This window comes from Vipera berus (assembly GCF_964194415.1).
Source record: "Vipera berus genome assembly, chromosome: 7".
Classification (NCBI taxonomy): domain Eukaryota; kingdom Metazoa; phylum Chordata; class Lepidosauria; order Squamata; family Viperidae; genus Vipera; species Vipera berus.
The window spans coordinates 7432754-7450368 of NC_138209.1; the positions used below are offsets into that span (position 1 = coordinate 7432754).

General features: G+C 44.5%; 1 protein-coding gene across 1 annotated transcript; it reads right to left on the reverse strand.

Annotated features, from left to right (window-relative positions):
• Positions 1–340: 340 nt before the first annotated feature.
• On the reverse strand, positions 341–15872 carry LOC308670616 (protein FAM47E-like; the record flags this gene model as incomplete). Its single annotated transcript, XM_081332207.1, has 7 exons — positions 341–451; positions 2243–2320; positions 2958–3104; positions 5563–5760; positions 6700–6850; positions 8754–8911; positions 15504–15872. 7 exons carry the CDS (start codon positions 15870–15872, stop codon positions 341–343), a joined length of 1212 nt encoding a protein of 403 aa, XP_081188333.1.
• Between the last annotated feature and the right edge of the window lie 1743 nt (positions 15873–17615).

Genomic DNA, 17615 nt, shown 5'->3' on the forward strand with positions numbered 1-17615 from the left:
CAATTAATCAGTTGTGTGTATGTTATGGTTAGAGACAGCAGTAAGAAACTGGTGGGAAAAAAACCTTCCAACCGTTGTTGGGTGACTCTTGGGTTTTTCTAGGTGTACCCAGCAGGTCTGTTGGTTTCAACTGCGTTGTTTATTCTGATTTTCAACCAGTTGCAAAAAAAAAAGAGGCAAAGGATTTTGTAGGGAATCCTCACCAGGTATTGCTCAGAAAATTTCGTTCAGGTACATGTCCTCAGAAAGAATTCCTACTCAAACAACATCACGGATAGAGCTGTAGTCGGCTTCCATTCTCTTGGTCACTGGATTCTTTGTATTAGATTCCCACCATTCATTAATAATCTTCTTGGAGGTCTTTGCATCTCTGGGGTTCCTCCTTGGTGTTCTTCAAAGCCCCCACTTTGGGTTCAAGCCCATCCGGTTCCTCCAGCACCCGCTGCAAAAACTGAATTCAAACATACAATTTCATCGGCTTGTTCCAAGGAGCACATTTCGGAGATCCAACTTTTGTTGACCCAAAGACTTTAGAAATCTGATCTTATCTAAGGGACTGGAGGCTACCAAGCAGCTGCAGGATCCCCAACAGATTCCTGGAATATAAACTTTTTCTGACCATCACAAATTGGGTTATCACCTGCTTGATAAGGTGATTTTTTTCCCCAAGCAGAATCTCTTCGGTTGCAATTACGTAATCTCCAGGAGACCTGGTGGCCCTGTCAAAAACCTACACAATCCGCTATGACCCAAAGGCAAAATAATTTCAGAGACGTGGACACAAATGTCATCCCCTTGAAGAAAGAACACAGTTTTAATTGCAAAAATAAAAATAAAAATAAAAAATAGACCTTTTCTTTAAAACTGAGCCTTTCTCGGGATTTTGAGAAAGCGACTTATCAGAAACAAAAGCTATTATTTACAATCTTATGAATTATAGCAGGGAAAAACTCCGCAGCATTGTTCAAAAGCTGCAAAACAGGCCAGCCCTCGACTTATGACCACAACTGAGCCCAACATTTCCGTTGCTAAGCAAGACAGCTGTCAAGTGAGTTTTGCCCCATTTCCTGACCTTTCTCGCCACAGTCGTTAAGTGAATCACTGCAGTTGTTAAGTTAGTAACATGGTTGTTAAGTGAACCTGGCTTGACTTTGCTTGTCAGAAGGTTGCATGACCCCGGGACACTGCGACCGTCATAAATATGAACCAGTTGGTCACTATCTGAATTTTGATCAGGTGACCATAGGGATGCTGCATAAGTGTGAAAAATGGACCTAAGCCACTTTTTTCAGTCCCATTGTAACTTTGAATGGTCACTAAATGAACTGTTGTAAGTCAAGGACTATCTGTGCCTACATTCTTCCTTATCCATTTTTCCCCATTCTGCTTCTTTCTTGGTTCAATGGACTATGGCAGGGGTAGGCAACCTTGGCTCTTTTATGACTCGTGGACTTCAACTCCCAGAATTCCTGAGCCAGCCATGCTGAGGGGAAAGGGAGAGGTTTCCAAGCTGAGCCATGCTGGCTCAGGAATTCTGGGAGTTGAAGTCCACGAGTCATAAAGAGCCAAGGTTGCCTGCCCCTGGCCTAGGCCTAGGCCACTTTATGACTCGTGGACTTCAACTCCCAGAATTCCTGAGCCAGCTATGCTGAGGGGAAAGGGAGAGGTTTCCAAGCTGAGCTATGCTGGCTCCGGAATTCTGGGAGTTGAAGTCCATGAGTCATAAAGAGCCAAGGTTGCCTGCCCCTGGCCTAGGCTGCTTTATGACTCGTGGACTTCAACTCCCAGAATTCCGGAGCCAGCCATGCTGAGGGGAAAGGGAGAGGTTTCCAAGCTGAGGCATGCTGGCTCAGGAATTCTGGGAGTTGAAGTCCACGAGTCATGAAGGGGCCAAGGTTGCCTACCCATGGACTATGGCTTTCAACCCTGATCCCTCTGGGTAAGGATGCTGAAGGCTTTGGGCCAAGGGATAGGGAAGCAGAAAGCTGCTCTGGTCTAAAACCAGGCAGGTAAGAGAAGCAGTAGGTCAGTAGCAATAAAGGGAGCGCCTTTGGTTTTGCAATCACCTTTGAACAAAAAGGAGGAATATAGGCTAGAAGGCAGAGAATGGCAACTTGAAGCCCTCCTGGTATTTGGGGCGTTGACTGTGCTGGCTACAACCAATTGTAAAGAGATGCTGAAACATCTGGAGAGCAACAGAATTTTTTTACTGCTAGGTGAGTGGGAGGCATTTAAAGTTTACCTCTGGTATCCGATAACCTTTTTTGACAAGAAATTCCCGGAAAGCATGAGTTCCATGAAGTTGTATGAGCTTGGCATCCTGCAGAAAGCATCCAAAAATTAAAATAAGGACTCCCTCCCTCTCCTTCCTTCCTTCCTTCCTTCCTTCCTTCCTTCCTTCCTTCCTTCCTTCCTTCCTTCCTTCCTTCCTCTCACTTCTTTCTTTCCTTCCCTTCTTCCTTCTCTTCTCCCCTTCCCTTCTCTCACCTCTTCTTTCCCTTCCTTTCCCCTCTGCCTCCCTCCCTCTCTCCCTCCCTCCCTTCCTTCCTCTTGGTTCTTTCTTCCCTTCCCTTCTTCCTTTTCTCTTCTCCCCTTCCCTCCTTTCCTCACCTCTTTTTCCCCCTCCTTTCCCCTCTGCCTCCTTTCCCCTCTGCCTCCCTCCCTCCCTCCCTCCCTCCCTCCCTCCCTCCTTTCCTTCCTTCCTTCCTTCCTTCCTTCCTTCCTTCCTTCCTTCCTTCCTTCCTTCCTTCCTTCCTTCCTTCCTTCCAACAGGAACTTGTAACATAGTAAAAAAGGTAAAGGTTCCCCCGCACATGCGTGCTAGTCGTTTCCGACTCTAGGGGCCGGTGCTCATCTCCGTTTCAAAGCCGAAGAGCCAGCGCTTGTCCGAGGACGTCTCCGTGGTCATGTGGCCGGCATGACTAGACGCCAAAGGCGCACGGAACGCTGTAACATACCTCTTCCCTTAAGAGCCTCCTGGAATTCTTGATGCTGCTCTCTTTGGGGTTTTCTAAAGGTTCACTCACATCCTGTTTTTTCCATGTCTTGGGCTCCAGATACCAAGCCCCATATCTGATCTTCTTCCATCTGGATTGGCAAGGGTCCTGGGAGAAGAGAAAGAGGGAAGAAACGTCAAGGTTCATGTGCTCCAAGGTTATGAGTTGGCCTATTCTATTGACCTATTCTCCCTTCCTGCTGGTAGCAAACACAGGAGCTGAAGATTCAGCCACCCACCGTAGGAGAGGAGCAGGAAGAGTTAAGCACATCATTAGCTTGGGGTCGTTATCACAAAGGGTTGGAATCCAGCCTCTCCTGAATTCCGCTGACTCTTATCTGGCCCCAATTTAATCTTGAACTTCAGCTAACCAGATTCTTGTGGATGGGCCTAAAATAAAATGTTTGGTGCTGCAATTTAATGGATGGTCCTGATCCTTTGCGCCCGACACTAGCTTGTTGTGATTCAGGGTCAGCCTGTGGGTTCGGCAGTTGGGTCGGACGATTCAGAGGAGGAGGAGGGGGGTGTTGGAGAGGTTGCTGATGAGAGCCCTCAGCCAGGCCCCTCCCATCTGGTTACGACGCAGACCCAGCTGTGTGAGCCTGACAGCGTGGATGAAGATGACCCACAGCTGGCCCTGTTCAAGGACGCCTGATGCAAGAGGCAGTCAATCAGGAGTAAACAGAGGAAGGCAATGGGGCACCTCGGAAGAAGGCAGAGAGAAGCCACGCCCTGAACTGTTTAAAAGGGGAATGCGTGGGAGGGCTGGTTTGCTGAAGGCAACCGTTTGAATAGCTCCTGTTTCATGGTTCGTGTCTTGTTTTTGCTCTGTTTGCTTTTGTGTCCATAAATTTGGCAGGCTTAGTTCCAGCCTCTTGCCTTCTTGTAAAGGGGTTGTCCCTGCCTTATCTGCAGGGCCGGTAGTAGGCTGGTACAGAACATAGCTCCCCAAACAACAGAAAATAGGAGCACTGAAAGACTGTGTAGGGAATCTGCTTGACTCCAGTTTGCATCAGCGGCCTTGCAGACAGGGATGGAATATAGGGAAAAATACAGCTAGTCCTTGACTTACAAATGTAATTTAGCCTGGAATTACAGTCACAAGATGTTGTGATGGTTAAGCGGGTCACCACATGACCGCACCCTAGTTTTATAATCTTTTAGCGGTTGCTAAATGAGTCCACCGTATTCAATGGGTCTTTTTGGCTAGAAGTAAATGTTGGTTTCCAGCGAAGAAACATCGTATGTCTTAGTTGCAAAAGGTCATACATGTGAGACAGTTGCCAAGTTCCCAAAATGTGATCACATGACTGCAGAGTGCCCCTCCCCCTTTGGAACTTTGAAACTGGGTCATAAGTAGCTCTAGGAAGGAACATCCTAACATACTGATTGTAAGTCAAGAACTACCTATATGAAACTTCTCCGTTTCTTCTTTGCAAGCTAAATGTCTTCAGTTCTCCCAAGCAAAAGTCCATCAATCAGAATAGAGCTGGAAGGGAGCTTGGAGGTCTTCTAGTCCAACTCCCTGCTCAAGCAGGAGACCCTATACCAGGGGTAGGCAACCTTGACTCTTTTTTGACTCGTGGACTTCAACTCCCAGAATTCCTGAGAATTCTGGGAGTTGAAGTCGACGGGTCATGAAAGAGCCAAGGTTGCCAACCCATGCCCTATACCATTTCAGTTAGATGGCTGTCCAGTCTCTTCTTAAAAATCTCCAATGATGAAGCACCCACAACTTCCAGAGGCAAACTGTTCCACTGGTTAACTGTTGTTGCTGTCAGGAAGTTTCTGCTTATTTCCAGGTTGCTCCTCTCCTTGATTAATTTCCATCCATTGTTTCTTGTCCTCCCTTCTGGTGCTTTGGAAAATAAGTTGACTCTCTTCTTTGTGGCAGCCTCTCAAATACTGGGATACCCATGTCCCCTCTAGTCCTTCTTTTCTCTAGACTGGCTAAACCCAAATCCTGCAAGCCTCCTCCTCCTCCTCCTCCTCCTCCTCCTCCTCCTCCTCCTCCTCCTCCTTCTCCTTCTTGATTTTTTTTATTAAATATACATTTAAAAACAAAAGTGGACATGATTCAACTTCCCTGGCTACAGCACTGCTAATAGTATTACCTTATGTTACAGAAAGAAAAACAGAAACTTAAAATACATTCTATGACAAGACAGAGCATATCTACATATAACATCTGTAATGTTTACATCTGTAAATTGGTTGGAAGAAATATTATTACAAAAAATTGATTTAAAACCAGTAACCTTCTTATTAGGGATTATTAATGATAAACTCATCAAAGCATCTTTCTGCTTACTATTGCATATTTTAACCGCAGCAAGATTGGCTTATGCCCAAAAATGGAAAAGAAAGGAAACACCCACTGAAGAAGAAATAATAAATAAAATTTTATCCTGCAACCATTCTTCATGTGTTTTTGTCTCCAGGCCCTTAATCACCTTAGCTGCTCTTCTCTGCCCTGTTTCCAAAATGTACTGTACATTTCTTAAGTTAAGGTTTAACGAATAATCTTCATCAAAGCACTGTGTACCTGCATGCTAGAGGCCACCCACCTTAGAGGATTCAATTTCCTGATCAGGTTTCTTTCGAATAGCCCAAGAAGGTAACATCCCAAGGTGCTTCTTTAGATCCATTGGTAGATCACGGAGTTCCTCAACATGAAGGGAATGAAACATCGGGACGGTGGTCTCATAACCCGCATCAAACATACTTAGGACTGTGTCTTCATCTATGTTGTACTTCTCTCCTCCCTGAAATAGGAACTCAGACTTGAGCCCAAGTGTCAAACAGTCACGTCTTTTTTATCCAGCAAAAGTTGTATTTTGCTCTTGAATTTCCCCCCCCCCACTTACAACCATCGTTGAGCCAAAAATTTCCGTCGCTCACCAAGACAGTCGTTAAGTGAGTTTTTGCCCCATTTTATGACCTTCCTGGCCACAGTTGTTAAGTGAATCACTGCAGTGGTTAAGTTAGCAACACGGCCGTTAAGCGAATCTGGCTTCCCCATTGACTTTGCGTCTCGGATGGTCGCCAAAGGGGATCACGTGATGCCAACCATCACAAATATGAGTTCGTTCCCAAATATTTGAATTTTGATCATGTGACCATTGGAGATGCTGCAATGGTTGTAAGTGTGAAAAACAGACCCAAGCCACTTTTTTCAGTGCCCTTGTAACTTCAGTCGCTAAATGAATGTTTGTAAGTCAAGGACTACCTGTAGTTATTTATCTGTAAAGTAAAATGGTAAACAAGTTTTGAAATAGGCTGCTTTTTAAAAAGCAGATAGGAATCAGTTTTGGTTTTCAAAACTACAAAATACTTCAGATCTTATATAAATCTGCCAGCCAAGAGCTTAACAGATGTACAGCTATAAAAATATAACTAGGTACTGCTGAAGATTGGTCCAGATATGTTGGACTACAACTCCCATAACCTCATAGATGCTAGCGGTTGATTATAGGTCTTGAAGTCCAACTCCCCTGGGTGGTTTCTTTGGAGCAGAAGACCCTGGCCTGGGAAAGAACATTCCCCGCAAAGCTTCTCAAGCTTGGCCCCTTTAAGGCATGTGGACTTCAACTCCCAGAATTCCCCAGCCAGCCATGGTGTTTGGGGAATTCTGGGAGCTGAAGTCCACATGCCTTAAAGGGGCCAAGCTTGAGAAACACCGACATAGAAACAGTTTGACTTACTAGAGAATTGAATCCGTCACAAAGTTCTTTGGTGGCTCTCTTGATATTCTTGTTGAGGGGAGGGACGTAATTCAACCTGGCCTTCAGGTCTCTTGCTGCTACTTTTCTCGGGGAGAACCAGGTGTAAGGAGCTTTGTTTTCGGCATCCTTGCTGTAAGAGACATTTGCACATCCATATTGACCGAGCAGCAAATCCTATGATGTTTAAAGAGCTGTTCTTCCCATCAACTACGCCCTGAACTGCAGCTTTATGATTTCCACTCTGCTGGAACCAATTAATATCGCTGAATATTTATCTTCAAGTTACTTTTCCTAAGTCGCTGAATATTTATCTTCAAGTTACTTTTCCTAAGTACAGTAACCAAAGATTTCCATGGGGAGAGGTCCAGAACTACAAGATGGTAGCCATGACTGCAGGAGAAGGATAGGTAGAGCACGGGGGTGGGGTTAAGAGAGGAATCAGCCTAGAATTGTTACGTTCCCACAAATGGTCCAGGTTCAGTCAACCCTTCTTGAAGTCCACTAACTCTTATCTAGCGCCAATTTAGTGATAACTTTTAGTTGACTCGATTTTTATGTACAATAGTCTTTGACTTATGACCACAGCGGAGTCCAAAATTTCTGTTCCTAAGCAAGACAGTTGTTTGCCCCCATTTTACAAACTTCCTTGCTTAAGTGAATCGCTGCAGCTGTTAAGTTTATGAGTCTGGTTTTCCCTTTGACTTTGATTAGCAACAAAAACTTTGGGCTCAGCTGCAGTCATAAGTCGAGGACTATCTGTAGATCACTCTTATTCCACACACTCCCACTCTGTTATAAATTTGTCTGATAAATGAAATAAATAAGTACATTTTAAGCGTTCCTTTGCCAATAGTAAAAGAAGAGTCGTGTCTCATCGGTGACTTTTTCTTGATATTATGTTGAGCTTCCAGTCTAACCTACATTTCTAGTTTCCTGTCCGAAACCAAACTAGGTCTTAACCTTGTTTAGCTCTCCTGGTTTGTTTAGTTTGAATGAATAGTAAGAAAGAAACCAGACATTTGGGGAAGTGGAGATAATTATGTTCCTCAAAGATACTAACTAGAAGGCTCTGAAAACTGTTGAGCAACCTGTTACCACAAGATGGCGCCAAGGAGCCAAGCAGAAGCCAGTGTATTGAAGAGTAAATTATATGTCCCACATACCACAGGGAGTCCTAGACTTACGACCATTTCCCTCACATTTACAACCGTTGTGGAGTTTCTGTGGCCAAAATTTGGGCACTTGGGTAACCAACACTTATTTATGGTATTATTTATTCAGTTGCAACGGTGCTGAAAAAAAGTGATTTGTGACCATTTTTCACACTTATAAGCACTGCAGCATCCCAGGGTCATGTGATCTCTCTCCATTTGTGACCTTCCCAACTGGCTCCCAACAAGCCAAGTCAATGAGGGAAGCCGGATTCACTTAACAGCTGCAGTGATTCATTTAACGGCAGTGGCAAAAAGGTCATACGGTTAGACATGGCTGGCTTAACTGCCCTGCTTAGCAAGTGAAGTTCTGGTCCTCGTTGTGGTCGTAAGTCAAGGACTACTTGCACTCTCTTGAAGAGCCTCTATTTTCCCCACAACAACAACAACAACCAATAAGATGAGTTTTCCCACCTTTTTGACAAGCAAAGTCGATGGGGGAAGACAGATTCACTTTACAACCGTGTAAGTAACATAACAGCTGCAGTGATTCACTTAACCACTTTGGCAAGAAAGGTCGTAAAGTGTAGCAAAATTCACTTAACAAGTGTTTCGCTTAGCAACAGAAAGGTTGGGCTCCATTGTGGTCGTAAGCGAAGGACTACCTGTATCTTGAGTGGAAAAGTTCCAAGGGGACACATCTTTTAGCAGGGGAGGGGTGGGTGGGACATCCCATGAGGATATAACCTGGGTTTCTTGGTTATGGCTTGCGTATTACGGAAATGCAGCCCTTTGTGATTCTTAATCATGGCGGATGATGGGCTGGGAAGTAGACAATTGCGGTTTGTGATGCCTGGGTACTATCTGTGGACTGGCACTCACCAGCTGACCTGTTTGGCCCTTGTTTGCCTGTTTCTTTTGTCTTCCAAGAGGGATGGAGTCGTAGACAGAGGACAGGATTCTCCATCAAGGTTGGCATCACGTTCCTGGCCAGTAGGAAGCACCTCTGGGTCCAGGATTCTCATGACTTCTCTGAAAAGCTGAGAAGGGAAGTGGAGGGTCAATGGGAGGGAGAGGGGAGGGAGGAAAGAAGGAAGGGAGGAAGGAAGGAAGGAAGGAAAGAAAGAAGGAAGGGAGGAAGGAAGAAAGAAGGAAGGAAGGAAGGAAGGAAGGAAGGAAGGGAGGGAGGGAGGGAGGGAGGGAGGGAGGAAGGAAGGAAGGAAGGAAGGAAGGAAGGAAGGAAGGAAGGAAGGAAGGAAGGAAGGAATCATCCAGCTCAAGAATCCAAAAAAAATTCCAGATCAATTCCTTTCCCAAAAATCTTACGATTTATTGAATACACTGCATGGTTATGTCGAAGCAAAATTAACTCTGAGGTTCCCACACCAATTCATAGACTTAAGCAATAATTTTCCCAGCCAAACCCCCAACGTCTTATGCAATCCACATCAACAAGTCCACTTTCTTATGGGAACCGTCTGCTTCAAATCCACACCTGTTCTGGTGTCCTTGGCAAGGCTTCAGGCTCCCACACTCTGTAGCTGAATCGAAGAAGTTTTGTTTCTCCATCTACCCACCTGAGAGTAACACCTCCCTCCCCCTTTATCTAAAGGCAAGTTGAAACGCAGGCACGTAGCTGCCAAAGTTTCATGCTTGATGGAAGGTAGGTAGTTAAGTAGGTAGGTAGGTAGGAAAGAAGGAAGGAAGGAAGGGAGAGAGAGAGAGAAAGAAAGAAAGAAAGAAAGAAAGAAAGAAAGAAAGAAAGAAAGAAAGAAAGAAAGAAAGGAAGGAAGGAAGGAAGGAAGGAAGGAAGGAAGGAAGAAAGAAAGAAAGAAAGAAAGAAAGAAAGAAAGAAAGAAAGAAAGAAAGAAAGAAAGAAAGAAAGAAAGAAGAGACTTTCTGAAGATAAATATTTCACCCAGGTTTGCCTCAAAACCAATTGGCAAGAGATATGCAAGGGCAGTGTCAGCCAGCATGAGACCACAATTCTTGCACCTTATTAACCTCTCTCTTGTGCAAACTGACCAGTGACAAAGGACAGACAAATGTTTCCAGGGAATAGAAGAATAGAATAGAATAGAATAGAATAGAATAGAATAGAATAGAATAGAATAGAATAGAATAGAATAGAATGGAATGGAATGGAATGGAATGGAATGGAATGGAATGGAATGGAATGGAATGGAACGGAAGAGAAGAGAAGAGAAGAGAAGAGAAGAGAAGAGAAGAGAAGAGAAGAGAAGAGAAGAGAAGAGAAGAGAAGAGAAGTGTTGGAAGGGACCTTGGAGGTCTTTTAGTCCACCCCACTGCTCAGGCAGGAAACTCTATACATTTCAGACAAATCATTGTCCAATCTCATCTTAAAAACTTTCAGTGTTGGAGCATTCACAACTTCTGGAGGCAAGTTGTTCCGCTGATTAATTGTCCTCACTGTCAGGAAATTCCTCCTTACTTCTAGGTCCGAAACCAACCCCCAACAGCAAATGGATATATCAGGAGAATTCTGGAAAAGGCCTAAAACGGAAAGACTCCTTGTGAACTGAGTGAATGAAAGCCTCAAAATAAGGAACAAGCTAAAGAGAAATATCGCTTCCGTCCAGAGTACAAAATGTGCCAAGAGCAAAGGCCCCAAGGCAATTTTCTGTTTATTTAGCTGAAAACAGTGGCAGCCTATTCCCCTGTACTTTGAGTTGTAACGACAGCAAAAAATCCCCTCTCTTATTTACTCCTTAGCCATGCGAGATTAACCCCCCCCCCGGGGGATTTCCTGTCAGTATTGAGCTGAGGAGAAGAGAATTCACCAACCATATCAACTAGGAGATAGATAGCAAGGGCTGTCGACGTCACAAAGTTCACAACTTCCCAAGGGTGTCTGAACTCAGAAACTTCCCTTGAACGGAGATAAAACTTGGCCAAAACCTCAGTTCACCCAGGCTTAAAGGAAACCTGACCTTTATTCATGCTGGAGGTCATTTTGTTTGGAAGGCAACTATTTTCCTGCAGAAGCAGCTGCAATAGAATAGAATAGAGCTGGAAGGGACCTTGGAGGTCATCTAGTCCATCCCCCTGCTCAAGCATCAGTGAAAAGTCTGGAAGTCGTTCCCACTCGTGCTTCTTCTCCAGGGGTGAAGGCACCCCACTCTAGGTAGTCCTCCATTTACGACCGCAATTGAGCCCCAAGTTTTTTGTTGCCAAACGAGACCGTTGTTCAGAGAGTACCGCTCCATTTTATGACCTTTCTTGCCGCTACCGTTCAGCGAATCACCGCAGTTGCTAAGTGAAGCTGGCTTCCCCCATTGACTTTGCTCATCCGAAGGTCGCAAAGGGGGAATCACATGACCCCGGGACGCTGCGACTGTCATAAATATGAGTCAGCTGCCAAGCCTCTGAACTTTGATCATGTGACCTTGGGGATGCTGCAAAGGTCGTGAGGGCGAAAAACGGTCAAGTCCCTTTTTCAGCGCCGTTGAAACTTTGAACAGTCACTAAACGAATGGTTGTAAATTGAGGATTACCTGTATGCAAGAGCAGGAGGGATGGGAAGCAGTGGTGGAGGAGTCCACAGTCCCTAAAATGGGAACCCTTTGCCACTTCTACTCCCAAACCTTTCCTCACCTGGGGTTCCTCTACACATGAGTACGCTTCCCTGTCTTTTTCTGCAAGGGTCGCCATGGAAACACGGCCTACAGGTGTGCTAGAGTGCAGGAACCAGGCTGAGAGGTCCTTAGCTTGGTTCTCATTCATGAATAACAGAATTACAGGAGTGGGAAGGGACCTTGGAGGTCTTCTAGTCCATCCCCTGGCTCAAACAGGAGACCCTGTACCGTTTTGGACTATCCCAAAGGTGCTTTTTCACAAAGCAAGTGGAGGTCCTTGTTTTTCTTTGAAGATGTTTCGCTTCTCGTCCAAGAACCGTTCAGACAAATGGTTGTCCAATCTCTTCTTCAATGACCCCTTGGTACATTCTGTCTGAAGGTAAAGATGGCCCTGAAAGAGATCCTTGGTTCATCTAACTGAGTTCTGCAGCCCCTCGGGGCAGGATAAGGTGTCCAGCATCTCCTCGGCTACCTTTGCTTCTAGGACAGGGGTCTTCAAACTTGGCAACTTTAAGACTTGTGGACTTAACTCCCAGAATTCCTCAGCCAGCTGGCTGAGGAATTCTGGGAGTTGAAGTCCACAAGTCTTAAAGTTGAGCATGACTGGCTGAGGAATTCTGGGGGTTGAAGTCCACAAGTCTTAAAGTTGAGCATGAGTGCCTGAGGAATTCTAGGAGTTGAAGTCCACAAGTCCTAAAGTTGAGCATGGCTGGCTGAGGAATTCTGGGAGTTGAAGTCCACAAGTCTTAAAGTTGAGCATGACTGGCTGAGGAATTCTGGGGGTTGAAGTCCACAAGTCTTAAAGTTGAACATGACTGGCTGAGGAATTCTGGGCGTTGAAGTCCACAAGTCTTAAAGTTGAGCATGGCTGGCTGAGGAATTCTGGGAGTTGAAGTCCACAAGTCTTAAAGTTGTCAAGTTTGAAGACCCCTGTTCTAGGATAAGGTCCATCGTGCCTTGAGAGGCCAGCCAGCCATTGCCCTGCTCCTCATAGATGTTCTCCTGCTGGGTACGTAGCAGTTGAGATGTTTACACCATCTCCATGGGGCGAGGTCAAAAGAAGCAAGGTGGCAAGTTCATCATTGCCATCAAAGCCCCATCCTATTGTATACAAGTGGTCCTTGACTGACAACCACAACTGAGCCCAACTTTTCCATTGCTAAGACAGTTGTTAAGTGTGATTTGCTTCGTTTTACGACCTTTCTTGCCACAATGATTCAGTAAATCAGTGCTATTAAGTTAGTAACGCGGTCATTAAGTGAACCTGACTTCCCCATTGACGTTTCTTGTCAAAGGTCGTAAAAGGGGCTCACATGATCCCGGGACACTGCAACTAGGGGACTAGCGGGGACATGATAGCAGTAATCCAGCATTTGAGAGGCTGCCACAAAGAAGAGAGGGGGGGGGGTCAACTTATTTTCCAAAGCACCAGAAGGCAAGACAAGAAACAATGGAGGGCAAACTAATCAAGGAGAGAAGCAACCTGGAATTAATAGTGATGACAATTAACCAGTGGAACTGCTTGCCACCAGAAGTTGTGGGCGCTCCATCACTGGAAGTTTTTAAGAAGAGACTGGACAGCCACTTGTCTGAAACGATGTAGGGTCTCCTCCTTGAGCAGAGGGTTGGACTAGAAGACCTCCAAGGTCCCTTCCAGCTCTATTCTTCTTCTTCTTCTTCTTCTTCTTCTTCTTCTTCTTCTTCTTCTTCTTCTTCTTCTTCTTCTTCCTCCACCTCCTCTTTCTCCTCTTCTTCTTCCTCCTCCTCCCCTTCCTCCTCCTCATCTTCTTCTTTCTCTTCTTCTTCTTCTTCTTCCTCCTCCTCCTCCTCCTCCTCCTCCTCCTCCTCCTCCTCTTCTTCTTCTTCTTCTTCTTCTTCTTCTTATTATTATTATTATTATTATTATTATTATTATCATTGTCATAAATAGGAATCAGTTGCCAAAGGTCTAAATTTTGATCACATAACCATGGGATGCTGTAACTGTTGCAAGTGGGGAAAACGGTCAGTCCCTTTCTCTGTGCTGTTGTAACTTCAAATGGTCACTAAACAAATGGTTGTAAGTTGACTACCAGCGGGTGGGCAATGTACACAGGGGTGCTACTTGATTACAGTGCTGTGGCCACCATCTTGCCTCTTTTGACCCCCTCCAAGGGGTGGCACTGAGCATTTTCCTTTACTTTCCCTTCTAGTACCCCCCTCAATTTTAGACCTGAATAACAGAATAACAGCGTTGGAAGGGACCTTGGAGGTCTTCTACTCCAACCCCCTACTCAAGCAGGAAACCCTATACCATTTCAGACAAATGGTTGTCCAACCTCTTCTTAAAAGCCTCCAGTGACGGAGCACCCACAACTTCTGGAGGGAAGTCGTTCCACTGATGAATTGTTCAGACTGACAGGAAATTTCTCTTTAGTTCGAGGTTGCTTCGCTCCTTAATTAGTTTCGATCCATTGCTTCTTTTTCCTGCCTTCTGGATAATAGCTTGACTCCCCATTTCTCTGTGCAGCCCCCCAAATATTGGAATACTGCTATCCTCTCATCCTACTATCATGTTCATCTTTTCCGCCAAAAATGCCCTTGGTCTGAGAGCAATTGCAAAGCAAAACTTACAGTAGTTTCTTTTTCTTATCAAGAAACTTTATTTATTTTTTAAAAAAATGTCCATTACGGAATTTACCCAGAGAAATCTATGCTGATGTCATTCATGGACTAAGTCGAGGGACTTTTCTCTAACACTGTGTACAGGTCACTCTTTCTCTTCAAATATCTGCCAGAACAGCTCCTTATAAAACAGATTAGTCATCATTCCTCAGATTTGTCTTGGCAGGAAAACACTTGATTATACTTATAAATTAAATATAGGTTTTAGTAAAAAAAAAGGATTAGAAGATTAGGTCATTAGACTTCATTTGCAATCTTTATTGTGTCAAAAGAATTTATTGCCAGACACCCAAAATTTCCAACCTAGAAAGTGTCCTTTTTGGAGCCCAAAGAGTGTGGAGATGGGATGAGACAGATCAGAAGGGTATTACTCAATCTTGGCCACCTGACGATATGTGGACTTCAACTCCCAGAATTCCACAACCAGCTTGCTTGCTGGCTGGGGAATTCTGGGAGTTGAAGTATCCAGGGTTGAGAAACACTGTTTTAAGCTAAACGGTGGGAATGTTCTCCGATAAAGGAGAATATTTGTAGCTCAGAGTTGAAATGAGGGGTCCTTGGTTGTTTTCATGCAGACATTTCATTACCAAACTAGATAAGTTTATGAAGAGAAGGACAAGGGGTGACATGATTGTATCGTTCCAATATCTCAGGGGTTGCCACACAGAAGAGGGAGTCAAGCTATTCCCGAAAGCCCCTGAAGGCAGGACAAGAAGCAATGGATGGAAACTCATCAAGGAGAGAAGCAACCTGGAACTAAGGAGAAACTTCCTGACAGAACAATGAATCAGTGGAACAACTTGCCTCCAGAAGTTGTGAATGCTCCAACAGTTTTTAAGAAGAGACTGGACAACCATTTGTCTCAAATGATATAGAGTTTCCTGCCTGAACACGGGGTTGGACTAGAAGACCTCCAAGGTCCCTTCAAATTCCTATTCCTATTCCTATTCCTAACCCATCCCATCCCATCCCATCCCATCCCATCCCATCCCATCCCATCCCATCCCATCCCATTCCATTCCATTCCATTCCATTCCATTCTATTCTATTCTATTCTATTCTATTCTATTCTATTCTATTCTATTCTATTCTATTCTATTCTATTCTATTCTATTCTATTCTATTCTATTCTATTCTATTCTATTCTATCATCAGTGCTAGAAGGGAATGGTGTTTGTGGAGAGGAGGAGGAGGAGGAGGAGGAGGAGGAGGAGGAGGAGGAGGAGGAGGAGGACTGTAGGGTCCTTGGTGCTGTCTGACCTTGGGTGTATTATTGCAGATGTTTCATTACCAAACTAGATAACATCATCAGTGGTCAAATGTGACTATGATAGCTGCTATTGAAAACATGGGCAGAAATGCACGTTCTTACCTCTGCAGGAATGCTTTCTTGAAAATTTGGGTAGAGCGCCAAGGGATGTTGGCTGAGGCAATACTCAACTTGAGCAACCTGGTCCTTCCGGGTTTGGCTCATCAGGCTGAGCTTCGAAGTGTAGCTCTGTGGCTCAGTTAGCATCTTTCTGGATCTCTGGGATGCTCTGAGAAGATTCTTGGGTTTCTCGCAGGGAAGAAGAGGGCCAGGTCCCCTTGCCGATTGGGCGCTGATACCCTCATTTACAGGAAGGAAACCCTCTCTGGAATAATCCAAATTGCTCTTCAGAAACCTCCAGTGTTGACTGTTCAGGGAACTGGAGAATCTGGATTTGTGACCGCCGTGCCGTTGAGAACACTGGAAAGGCATGCCTTCACCAGCTTGACCTGAAAAAAAATAGCCACACTTGCTAGGGGTTATCACTTGGTTTGGCTGACCTCGCAATGGCTGGAGTGGGCTGAGACACCCACACCAGCCAGGCGAAGCTGTTCTCCGTGACTGAATTTACATCTGTGTTGAGGACAGCTTCTTGGCTTAATTTCATAATTGCAATTTATTCATGCCAGATGTTTTCAGCCTCTAGAGCAGAAAGATGCAGCTTCTGATGGCACCAGGGGATTTGCACAGCAGACTAAGAGCAATGCCATTTTTTTTTTCCTGAAGCCTTCGCCCCCACCAAAATACCTCAGAGACAGAAAAAAGGGGACAGCCCTACTCCCTCTGGGGGATCCTGACAGCCACAGGAAAAAAAAGTGCTGTTTGGATAGCATTTTGGGGGGCACCCTCTGATGTAATGCCCCCATAGATGTCATTCCTAAAATTCAGCTATTCCTACGGCGGTCTAGTTATTTATTTTCTCCAGACTTCCAGGTGTTAGGGCAAGTCTGCCAGCGATCTTGTCCTCTCAAAAATGAATTCAACAAAAATCTAATTGCTATAATTTGCTATGGGTTTTTGTTAAGCAGTGGCAGCAGAATCAGGATAAATAGAGATAACGGCGACGTGTATTGTGGGATGTGCTTTTTACTCACAAAAAATGCAGGTATGATCTCAGGGAAATTTTCTGTATGATTCTTATTCCTCTTTCACTCCTGTCAAACTCATTCTGGTTCCCACAATGTGGATGTAACACCAGAGTAATAATAACATGAAAGAGGGAAGAGGAAGAGGAGGAAGATTATTATTATTATTATTATTATTATTATTATTATTATTATTATTATTATTATTCATTACCTTGGACCTTAGTCTTGGATAAATATATTTGGAACCACTATCTTTGACCTTTATCAGTGAAGATACTGTATAATAAGAAAAGAACATACCAGCAGCTAAAAGTGGCAGAATTTGCATCCATATCAACAACGGGCAATAGATTTTTGCAAGTATTCCCCGAAAATGTTGTCTTGGGGTTGTGCAGCACACAACCTTTCTGAGTCCGCACCTAGCAGCAGGCTTTAATTCTGCAGGAGAGGAGACAAGTGCTTGTGTTCCCAGAGGCGCACCAGGAGAATCCTGTGTGTTTGGGATTGGTTGCTTTGACAACCAGCGCTGCCCAGCTATTTATGCCTGAGCGCACAAGCATGCCTTTTCTTCTGAGCAAAAGTTGTCTGCGTGGGGGAAAATGGTCAGTGCCAAGGAGAGAGTATGGTTAATGCAGCACTTGAAGGATTCGGCTTGTGTTACTCCATGGTGGTTTAGAGATGGCTTAGGTAACTGGAGGCTAAAATATGAAGGACGGTTACAGGAATTGGGTATGTCTAGTTTAATAAAGAGAAGGACCAGCGGTGACAAGATAGCAGTGTTCCAGTATAGGGTATAGGGTTTCCTGCCTGAGCAGGGGTTTGGACTAGATGACTTCCAAGGTCCCTTCCAACTCTGCTATTCTATTCTATTCTATTCTATTCTATTCTATTCTATTCTATTCTATTCTATTCTATTCTATTCTATTCTATTCTATTCTATTCTATTCTATTCTATTCTATTCTATTCACTGGAGGTTTTTAAGCAGAGATTGGACAACCATTTGTCTGAAATGCTTGTGGGTTTGGACTAAAAGACCTCCAAGGTCCCTTCCAACATCATCATCATCATCATCATCATCATCATCAT